We start from the raw sequence: 11,095 nt of genomic DNA on the forward strand, positions 1-11,095 counted from the left end.
CGTCTATGAAGAAATTTCTGAAACAGTTGGGTAATAGTCCTGGAAACCCTCCAGGTTGGTTGTTTGACTCTTACACTCAGTCGAACAGATGACGTGAAACTTTTATGGTGGAATAAATGTTTTGGTAACTTCAGATCATCCCCAACATCATATTGTAGAGAAGAACAAAGAAGAATATGGGAAAGTTGAGATGGGGATGAAGGAGCTCGGACTATGGTTAACTTGGACACTAATTTCTTCATACTTTGAACAGATCCCGTCTCTTGGGACTCTACAACCAAGTGTAATTTGGCTACGATTCAATCAGACCACATAGAAGACTTGAGTTTTAGTTTTCATATATTACTACATTGTATCACCTATAGTGGCTGTAGAGTTGTGAATACACATTATTCAGCTTCTGGTCAAGGGATGACAATATGCTCTATTTCACGATGTATACTATTGTAATTTCCTTTCCAACTTAGCTAATTTCAAGCGAGTAAAATGCCAAATTATCCCTTGAAATTCCTTTCTAACTTTACTCACTGCATGACAAAGGCTTAGTTTGGGATTGATTCCTGAGGTGTTTTTGGGCTGCTTCTGCTTTTGGGCCAAGAACATGGTGTTTGGTAAAATCTCTAAAAGCTACTTTTGGTTGAAATTGATTCTCTGTAAAGCTAAATTTGGGAAGCTACAATTTGTAGCTTTTGAAGACCTGCTTTCTGAAAACACGGAGCATGAACAGTAGAGTTTAACGAAAGGGCCGCGCTCGCGTGTGCGCTTAGTTTGTTTTTTTTTTTTAAAAACTTTAGGTCCATGAATGTTCTAAATGACTGCTCAATGCGTCGCATGGGTATTAAAGACTTAAAGTTGCATTGAGTTTTACGGAACAAAAAGTGCAGCTAGAATTGTTTTGAAACACTGTGTGTGTCCTTGGTACTGGCCTGGATTAGGAAACCCATGATAGCCACTATACTTTCTCATTCTTGTCGTTGCGTTTGCCCCCATTGCAAGACATGTAATCAGAATATAAATACGTTAAGAAAACATAGCAAAACAACATAGGTTAAAAAGCTTAATGTGAAGCATAAATGCGTAATTAGGACCGGGATGTAAAGCACCTAATAAATTCAAAGACATCCCAAACGTAAATATATGATGTTACTAATCACCTGAGGAACATTAGAGATTGTACCTGCCAAGAAACCATATAAAACCCCCCATTAACCCAGATAAACCAAGAAAACCAAAACCCCAAAAATTAACACAACCCATTAAAACCCCCAATCAGTTGTGCATATATCTCTACTACTATAAAGCCAAGCCAAGCTAAGCGTGATTTTTGGTGTCAAAGGTTTCACCAATTTTTTGAAGTTCCCAAATTATCCACAACAAATACAAAGTGCACTAAAATAAAAGATATCAAACAGGGTTATTACTGTAAAATAACAACAAAAATGAAAGAAAATATAAATACGGAAGCATTGTGCGAGAGAGGAGGGGAAGGAAAACTGCCGGTCACACACGATCTCAACAGAAACAGAAACTCGGGACGAGTGAGAGTTGATACATCAGTACTCACCTCTCTCCCAGATTACAGTTCATACAAAAGTCGAACATAAACACAGAAAGAGGAGCAGAGCGAAATCAAATGCAAAAGGAGGAGAATATTATTATCATTGACGTAAGACTTGATAATTGTCATTGGATAAATTTCAGATTTCGGGTTTGGTGGGTTTGTGTATAATTTTGGGGTTTTGGTTTTCCTGGGCATATCAATTGCTGGTTTATTTTCTTGTCTTGTCTTTGCTTTGTTTGTGCTCAGTTCATGGATTATAGCAGTTTTTCTAACAACAAGTTTGAGTATTCAGCTGCTTCATATTGTTTTGTATTGCTAATTGCATGATGCCAAGTTGTTACCTCTCATTGATTTTTGTTTCGAATTCTGTAATTTAGTTCATTCATATCTTTCTGACAGCCCCAGGCCCCAGCCCATTTTGGAATCCTCATATGAACACTGGCCTTGACCATTGAGATTTCTCTAAGACCTTCATGTATGTTCAGGTACAAGTTTACGTTATCTCTCGTCTTCTTTACCTTTACAGTTTGTTTGGTTACTGAGAGTTTCTTGAAAATGGATGACGTTGATCTCAAGAAATTTCATATTTTGGTGTAAGTTTTCCTAATTTGAAAAACACATAAAAGCGTGGAACTTTTTCTTCTGGTATTATATGCAGAGTTTGCGATGTTCAGATTGTATGATTCAAAAGTTTGAAATGATTGTTTTCGAGCATTAATAATCACAATCAGGGTATGCCTATTTATATAAAGATGATATTTTGTATTTAAAACAACTGTTGAAGTTCCAATAGATCAATATCCTTTGCATATTTGATCTTTCTACATGAAACATCAATTTCCCATGGAGAATAGCTTGTTTTGGATTTATGCTTAACTTGTAAATTCAAATGAAGTTGATTGAATTTTATCAGAAGGTTTGCTCACATACTCTTATTGGTTTCTAATCATATGCACATATGTGTCTTGAGATAATAAATATGTTATTGGTCTAGTTTTTTCTTCTTCTGAGATTATTCACTGCCTGGCTGATGGTTTGTAGTGTTTCTTTCCAGTTTGGTGCCCACCTGCAAAGGTAGGCATGCTTGCAAAAGTTTCCCCTCACTGCGAGTCTGTTACCAATTCTTCTCTTCAGCTACTAATTCATTGCCTTCTGTATCGGATGGCTTTGGAACTGAGAACAAAAGAACTGATTTCGGTCTTCTATTTCAATCCTGCACAAAACTTCACCATGCCAAGTGTCTCCATGCTTTTCTTGTGGTGTCAGGAAAAGCTCAAGATATTATTTTTTCCTCCAGGCTAGTCAATCGGTATGCCTACCTTGGTGATGTTTCATTCTCACGCAGCACTTTTGATTCGATGCCTAGAAAGGATGTCTATACCTGGAATTCAATGGTGTCTGCATATGTTCGCAGTGGACGTTTCCAAGAAGCTGTAGACTGTTTCTCTGATTTTTTGTTGACCCCTGGTCTGCGACCTGATTTCTACACTTTTCCTCCTGTCTTGAAAGCGTGTGGGAATCTAAATGTTGGGAAGAAAATACACTGTTGGCTTATAAAGCTGGGTTTGGAATGGGATGTCTTTGTGGCTGCTTCCTTGATCCATATGTATTCACGGTTTGGATTTATTAGCGTTGCTCATAAATTGTTTGACGAGATGCCATTCCGGGATATGGGTTGTTGGAATGCAATGATTTCTGGGTTTTGTCAGAATGGGAATGCAGCAGATGCATTAGATGTCTTGATTGAAATGAGATCGGAGGGTGTAAAGATGGATCCTGTAACTGTTGCAAGTCTACTGACTGCTTGTGCACAATCAGATGATTCCTTAAGTGGGATGCTGATTCATTTGTATGTCATAAAGCATGGACTAGAGTTTGATCTGTTCGTATGCAATGCCTTGATTAACATGTATGCTAAATTTGGTTGCTTGGGACACGCACACAGGGTTTTTTATGAAATGCAGGTAAGAGATTTGGTGTCATGGAACTCAATAATTACTGCAAATGAGCAGAATGATGAGCCGATGACTGCGCTTGGATTCTTCAACAGAATGCAACTATCCGGAGTTAAGCCTGATTGGTTAACACTAGTGAGTTTGGCTTCCATTATAGCTCAATTAAATGATGCTGAAATGAGTAGGTCTGTTCATGGATTCATTTTGAGGAGAGATTGGTTCAAGGAAGATGTTGTTATTGGAAATGCAGTTGTGGACATGTATGCAAAGTTGGGTGCTGTAGATTCTGCACGTACTGTTTTTGAAGGACTTCCTGTCAAGGATGTGGTTTCATGGAATACTTTGATCACAGGTTACACTCAAAATGGTCTTGCAAGTGAGGCGAATGAAGTGTACTGTATGATGCAAGAGTGCAAAGAAATAATTCCAAACCAAGGAACTTGGGTTAGCATTCTACCAGCATATACCCATTTAGGGGCCTTGCAACAAGGGATGAAAATTCATGGGCGGGTGATCAAGAACTGTCTCTACTTGGATGTATTTGTGGGTACCTGCTTGATTGACATGTATGGAAAATGTGGGAGACTAGATGATGCATTATCATTATTCTACCAAGTGCCCAGAATGAGTTCAGTCACTTGGAATGCCATGGTTTCCTGTCTTGGAGTTCATGGGCATGGTGGGAAAGCTGTGAAGCTATTCAAAGATATGATAGATGAGGGGGTCAAGCCAGATCATGTAACCTTTGTATCTCTAATGGCAGCTTGTAGTCATTCAGGTTTGGTCAAGGAGGGTGAATTGTACTTTCATATGATGCAGAAAGAGTATGGAATCAAGCCTGGTTTAAAGCACTATGGCTGCATGGTAGATTTACTTGGTAGAGCTGGGTATTTAGACAAGGCATATAGTTTTATTAAGACTATGCCTGTACAGCCTGATGCTTCTGTTTGGGGGGCACTACTTGGTGCTTGTAGAATACATGGGAATGCTGAATTGGGGAAAATTGCTTCAGAAGGCTTGTTTGAAGTTGATTCGGAGAATGTGGGCTACTATGTTTTGTTGTCAAATATATTCGCAACAACCGGGAAATGGCAAGGTGTGGATAAAGTGAGATCTATGGCTAGAAACCGCGGACTGAGGAAGACTCCCGGGTGGAGCTCAATAGAAGTTAACAATAAAGTTGATGTCTTTTATACTGGGAACCAAACGCATCCATTATGCGAACAGATATACCAGAAGTTGAGGGAACTAACTGAGAAAATGAAGAGCCTTGGTTATGTTCCGGACTTCAGCTTTGTGTTGCAGGATGTCGAGGATGACGAGAAAGAGCATATCCTCACGAGTCATAGTGAGAGATTGGCGATTGCTTTTGGAATCATTAGCACGCCTCCTAAAACTCCGATTCAGATCTTCAAGAACCTGAGGGTTTGCAGTGATTGCCACAATGTGACGAAACTCATATCAGTAATTACGGAGAGGGAGATCATAGTGAGGGATTCAAACCGTTTCCACCATTTCAAGGATGGAACTTGCTCATGTGGGGATTATTGGTGAAAATGAGAATCAAATAGAACAGTTGTGGTATGGTCAAATGTACAGGAGGTGCAACAACGGTAATCTATTGATTTTCAGTTTTCTGTTCTGAATTTTTTTTCTCTTCCATCCATTGTGCTTTGAATCCTATGATGGCGCTCGGTGATTTGCATGTCAGTTTTTTTTTTTTTTTTTGTAATCAAATCTAATTTCGTTTCGTTCTGTTTGTTTATAAATATTAAGCAAGTGTTTTAGAAGTAAATGCTGCACTGAAAAAGGAGATCTCATTTCTCTGATTGTGTAACGTTGATTGAGGAATAATTGGTGATATTTGTGTTTGAATTTGTGGAAACAATGGTGATGAAGATATTTTTGGAAGCTGTGGATTCAGGAATACTAGTTTTTTGTTGTTTCTTTTGTTGAGTTTTCAATTTTATGCAAGGGAATTCGAGTTCAAAATTGAATTTTGTGTGGGATTATGAGTCCAGAATTGTGGTGAGCACTAAAGTATGGATGTTTTATCTTCCTTATCGGCACGACAGTTAGCTACCTATTTAGGAGTAGAAGGTAAAGTGAAGTTAAATTTATTGAGGTCATGGAGGCTTTTTTTGTTCTGTTTTTCTTCTTGCCTTGGTAAGTAGTTTTTGGAAAACGGTTATATGGATAACAATGTGGCGGCTAAAAAGAGATCTATATAAAGTACTTTAGTAAGTGGTACATCAGATCAGGTTTTACCGGTATTCCAGCATATGATGATCAAGTTTGTTTCTAGTGTTGGAGATGACTTGCTCATTCCCAATGCAAGAGAATGACAATGCTCATGATACTCTAACTCCAGTGCTTGATTCAGTTGATTGCTTCATGGATATTATCTGAGTGTCTTACTTTTGGGCACTAGGCTATTTCCTTGGTTTTACCAACCAGTGGAGGCAAACAATCTTTTAGTTGGGATTTGCTGGAGGTCGCTTGTCCCCAGTGCTCGAAGTTTTTCATGACTTACGTCTTAGTTCCTGATTCATGCACGCACTGTAATTTAGGAATTTAGCTTCATATAGATGTCCAAGTATCTCCCTCAAACTCTACTGAGATCATTATTATTAACTGTTTTTCTCTTTCAGTAATTTATGTTATACAATTCCTGACTGCAGGTTCTAGTCCATACCTTATAAGCCACAAGCCTAGCATTTTTTTTGCTATTTGCTTGAGCCCAAACACCTCTTCCATCTGATTGCCTGTGAATAATATGAAAAAGAAAAGGTGTGGTCGGCACCTTCTACAATTGACTATTATGAACTTGATTGCAAATTTTCAAATTAAAAAATAAATCTTGGAAAAAGTTTCTTTTATGATTTTCTTTTACTTTAACTGTTGAAATATTCCTCACGATCTGAATTAAGCTCCATTCTTCCTTTTGTTTACTTGATTGTGATATTCCATTTCAGGGCACATCCACAGAGTGGACAAATGAGAAGCACAGATCATATATAAATTCCTTAGAAACATCATTTGTAAATAAATTGTACCATTCCAGGCATTTGCAGGACTGCCATCCACAAAAGTATGTTCGGGGGACACATCCATCAGAAGAGTTGCCTTTCAAGACTTGTAATTCTTCTGACCAGGTCAGGGAGTCAAATCTGGTATATATCTATTTTCTTTGTGAGCATGTTGGTTTGTTGGTAATCTTATTTATTTCCCTTCTTCCTGTGTTTCTTATCTTCTTGAATTGTTTGCAGTTCATTGTTGTTCGAGATAGGCGTTCTCAGAAGATCATCTCTCCTAGGAATGAAACTCTGCTGGAAAGCACCGCTGATTCTAACGTTACTATGGAAAGGCCCCGGATGGATCATATAGTGTCTTGTTATAAGGGGACCCACCTAAGAAGGAAACCGACCTCAGAACACTCAGGTGTAATCGCAAGAACTTCAAAGCAGAACCCTGCATGTCATCAGGATTCAGTTGGCAGTGCTGCAGGTAACTCTGAGTCTCTGACTAACTTCCCTTGTCCGCGCAAATTTGTCCCTTCATTTTCTTATACTTGAGATCATTTCTTCCACATTTGCTTCCATGTTTTGTAAATTTCTTCATGCAACATGCAAACCCCTCCAGCCTATGTACATACACAAAAGTAGGAGGTTTCTTTGGATAAAGTATCATGGATAGAAATGCCCTGGACTTGCTCCATTTCAACTTAAACCCACCTACTGTACCTATTGGGGAACTTAGCATATATCTTTCCACTCTCCCTAGAATTATTAAGTGTCTGGTAATTGGTAAATGCCTTAAGGTGAGGCTATGGTTACATAATTATGTAATCATATAGATACATATAGTTCCATTACTTTCTCTGTATGGTTTTGGTTTTTCTCAAAAATGGTAGCTTTTAATAAATTAATAACTGATTTTACTTTTGTTCAAGTTATCATGTGAAAGTTTAGTTTCAAGGAAGAACGAAGGGGTTAGTTCTGGGGAGATGTGGTATACTGTAGTGTTTCGGATCATCTAGATGGAGAGGAACAAAAGAACTTTTGACAATGTAAAGGCGGATGAGTTTGACATCTTGTGGATAGAGTTCGCTTTTGGGCATCTTTATGGGATATGCTTTCTCTATGTTCTAGAAATATCTTGTTTTTGTTATTCACTTAATATTGGTTTGCAGCAGTTAGTTAATGCTGTGGCTTTTTAGGTTGGTTTTCTCCACTGCCTAGTGTTGGTGTTTATAGGAGTTCTTCTCAGTAGATTTCTTGTCTAGTTGTGTGTAATTTTTCTTTTGATTCAATAAGATCATACTTCTTTTTTTTTTTTTTTGAGGGAATAAGATTATAGTTCTTAACTTTGTTTTTTTCCCCTTCTTTTATTCACTTTTGCCTAGGCGCCTCTGGTCTCACATTATTTAACAGATATGAAAACATGCGGCCTTTAATTGTTTGTTCTCCAATGGAATTTTTTTTTCTTAAAAACTTATCAAACCCTGTCTGGTGGTTGTGACTGAGATACTGTTAAGCAGCTTATTGTTTAATTTGGTGCACAGCTTGTTGACAATTACACCATCGTGTGCTTTATTTTATACTTGTATTATGTTCTTTTAATTTTATTTTTATTTTTAATCTTTGTCTCTTCACAGAAGTTTCGGGTCAGAACTTTGTGGATGAGGACAACAGAGGGAAGCTAAACTGTGAATTCATACCAAAAAGGCTTAAAAGGGCTTCACCCAACTCTTCCAGCAATGATCAAGTAATGTCCATGATTACCACCAAAAGAATAATTTCATTGCCTCACTTATCACACATAGTTCAGATAACGTGATTATTTTTCAGTCTTGGTTGTTGGGGTAATCATTTTTGTTAATTCTCTGGTATGTTCTTTTTTCCAGCTTGTGCCATTGGGAAATTTTGATACAAAGGAGGTTTCAATGGCCCATAATGCTCCCTCCGGAAGAGAAGAACAAGGGCATCATCAGTTGCTATTAGAGCACCGTGAGAGCTTCATCTGTCCAAAATCTATCTTCACTGATTCTTAGCGGTTAGCTGAATTGCAACTCAGTACTGAAGTTTGACAGGTAGATACTGATAGATAGAAAGAAATTGGAGATAGTCTTATTCTTTCCATTCTCTGCTATTTACCGCAATGCTATCGAAAGACTATATGGAAGAGATGTATCTATTGTGCAAATGATCTATGATGGTGGATTGGATATATGGAGTAGATTTAGTTGATAAATAGTAGTAGCTTTTAAGATAGGTTTCTTTGTCATTTGCCATCACTTCCCAGTTTTGTTTTAGGTTTATGCGTTTCAAGTAGGAAGTGCTGTTTTTATAATTTGTAGAACATATGTAGTGCAATTTTTTGGTGGTTTGGAATTTGTGTGAATGTCATGGGATGCCAATCATGTTCTGTTCCACATTTTCCTCAAATTTTTGCAGTAATCTGTGAGAGATCTGGGGGTGTAACAATATATTATTATTTTATTTATTTATTTATTCATATTCATGATAGGGGGAATTCAAAAAAATATTGTTTGAATAAAACATGCCAGGTGGAGAGTAAATTGCAAAATACGAGCCGCGCACTGCAAGCATAGAGTGAGAGAGGAAAACTCTAGTTTCTGCGAAACCCTAGATTGCTTTGCTATGGATGCTGTGGATGAGATGGCTGTCCGCGTTGCTGGGGCTAGCGGATGGACGGAAACCGGTGGACCTCCGGCCACCAAAAGGGAAGGGTCTGCGTCAACCGCAGACATATTTGGTTGGAAAGCAGCTGACGGCCCGAGCGTTTAACAAGCGCTCGTTCATGGGCATGTTCCGCTGTGCATGGCGACTCAATGGCCGGTATACGGCACAGGCGCACGGGGATCGTTTCCTTTTCACCTTGACTGACCCTTCTAATCGCAACCGTATACTTCGAGGAGGGCCATGGGGTTTCGATAGGGCACCGGTTGTGTTAGCACCGTATGACGGTGTGAGGGATCTTATGGCTGTCCCACTCTCGTCACTTGCTTTCTAGATTAAACTCTGGGGCCTTCCTCCGGCGTTTCATTCTGATCACTGCCTTTAAAGATTGGGATGTGCTTTGGGTCGATATCTACAGAAGGATACGACTGAATTTGATGTCGGAAGAATTCGGATTAGGGTTGAGATTGACCTGCTTCAACCGGTAGTGCTGCACTGGAGTTTTACGGTGGAAGATGGGGGTGGTGGTTGACCTGGACTTCTTCTTTGAAAACTTATATGGCAGATGCCCGGAGTGTGGGCTACTAACTCATGTTGGACTCCCTTATGTGGGACCACCGCTGTCGGACATTTTGAACAGCACAACACCGCCAGCCCGCCGGAATCTGGAGCGTATGTTGGCCAAGGTGGAGGCTGCAACAACGCTTGGGCCATCGTTGGTTTTTGGGGCTCAGTGCAAATTAGGGAAACTCCTAGCCTAGCTAGGTTTGCTGGAACGCTGGTGACACAGGTCCGAGCTAGTAGAGAGATCCATATCTGGTCTGTGTTGGAGCGTAGTGCTGCTGGCGGTGAGAACTCGGGCTCAGACCGTGCTGGTGCTGGGATAGAGGCTGGAGAAGTGCAAGTGGTGACTGAGCAAAGCGAACCGGATCAGGGACAGTCATCGAATTCTGGCAGTAAGGAGATTGTGCAGCAAGTGGAGTCGGAGCAGGTTGTGGTGGCTGAGAATACTAGGCACCGGAAGCGGGATGAGGTAGATGGGGTGTCACCAAAAAAGCCCCGGTTGAGCCTAGCTGTGGGGAGGGCTAATCTTGATGCAGGGTCAATGGGGCTATCGAAACTGAAGAAGGTGCTTTCATATCCAAAGAAGCGTGGTAGGCCACGGGGTGCAAAGAACAAAATTAATACTGAGGTCAAGATTGTGAAGACTTCGCCTATGAAGAAAGTCAAGGCGTCAAAGAAGACGGAGAAGTTGGTAAACGAATTGCCTGTGTTGACTGGTCCTGTTGATGTTGGTACCTCTACCCTTGAAAAAGGGAAGGAGGTTTCAACTGCTTAGTTTTGCTTAATTTAGAATAATGTCTATGCTAGTATAAATGTCTCTATGAGCCTTTGTAGAAATACCTTATTCTGACGTACCACAATTGCGTGCTTGGCGTTTAGGGTTAGGTAAAACATAGTGCCTACGAGGCAAGGTGTTTTGTTAGCTGTTGGATCATAATTCGTATACATATTTGTGCCCTAAAACATGGAAATACTTGTTCTAAAGTCTAATTTAATTAATGTTGACTAATCCAATTCCATGTTTTGTAGAAAATCTTGACAAGAGGAGAAAAAAAGTGAAATTCCGGCAAATTTTCCATGCACCGCCGCTTTTGGAGGCACAAGTGGCAGCGCACCACCACTCACGGTGGTGCCATGTATTTTTCGGCCATATTCATGGAGGACCAATGAGGATGAGTACCATAGCATCTATTCCATTACATCCATTCATCATCATTCTATCTTAACCAAATTCCAAACTTTTTTGTTCCAATTCAACTATACACTCCCTATTACCCAAAAGTCCACCATCATCATCACTTTAATATCTATCA

At 39.5% G+C, this 11,095-nt stretch overlaps 1 protein-coding gene across 5 annotated transcripts; it reads left to right on the top strand.

The window, feature by feature from the left end:
- The first annotated feature begins 1,486 nt into the window (after positions 1-1,486).
- On the top strand, positions 1,487-6,925 carry LOC133725072 (pentatricopeptide repeat-containing protein At4g33990-like). 5 transcript variants are annotated; one of them, XR_009854249.1, is made up of 6 exons: positions 1,487-1,666; positions 1,961-2,046; positions 2,616-6,112; positions 6,198-6,306; positions 6,492-6,689; positions 6,786-6,925. XR_009854249.1 is itself a non-coding variant. In XM_062152119.1 (3 exons), exons 2-3 carry the CDS (start codon positions 2,039-2,041, stop codon positions 5,068-5,070), a joined length of 2,463 nt encoding a protein of 820 aa, XP_062008103.1. In that variant the 5' UTR covers positions 1,487-1,666; positions 1,961-2,038; the 3' UTR covers positions 5,071-6,187. The 5 variants fall into 5 exon arrangements, 1 of the variants encoding a protein (XP_062008103.1); XR_009854250.1 differs by having other exon boundaries at positions 2,616-5,129; XR_009854248.1 differs by lacking the exon at positions 6,198-6,306 and having other exon boundaries at positions 2,616-5,129.
- Positions 6,926-11,095: the final 4,170 nt, after the last annotated feature.

The sequence above is a fragment of the Rosa rugosa genome, chromosome 1 (assembly GCF_958449725.1).
Source record: "Rosa rugosa chromosome 1, drRosRugo1.1, whole genome shotgun sequence".
Lineage (NCBI taxonomy): Eukaryota > Viridiplantae > Streptophyta > Magnoliopsida > Rosales > Rosaceae > Rosa > Rosa rugosa.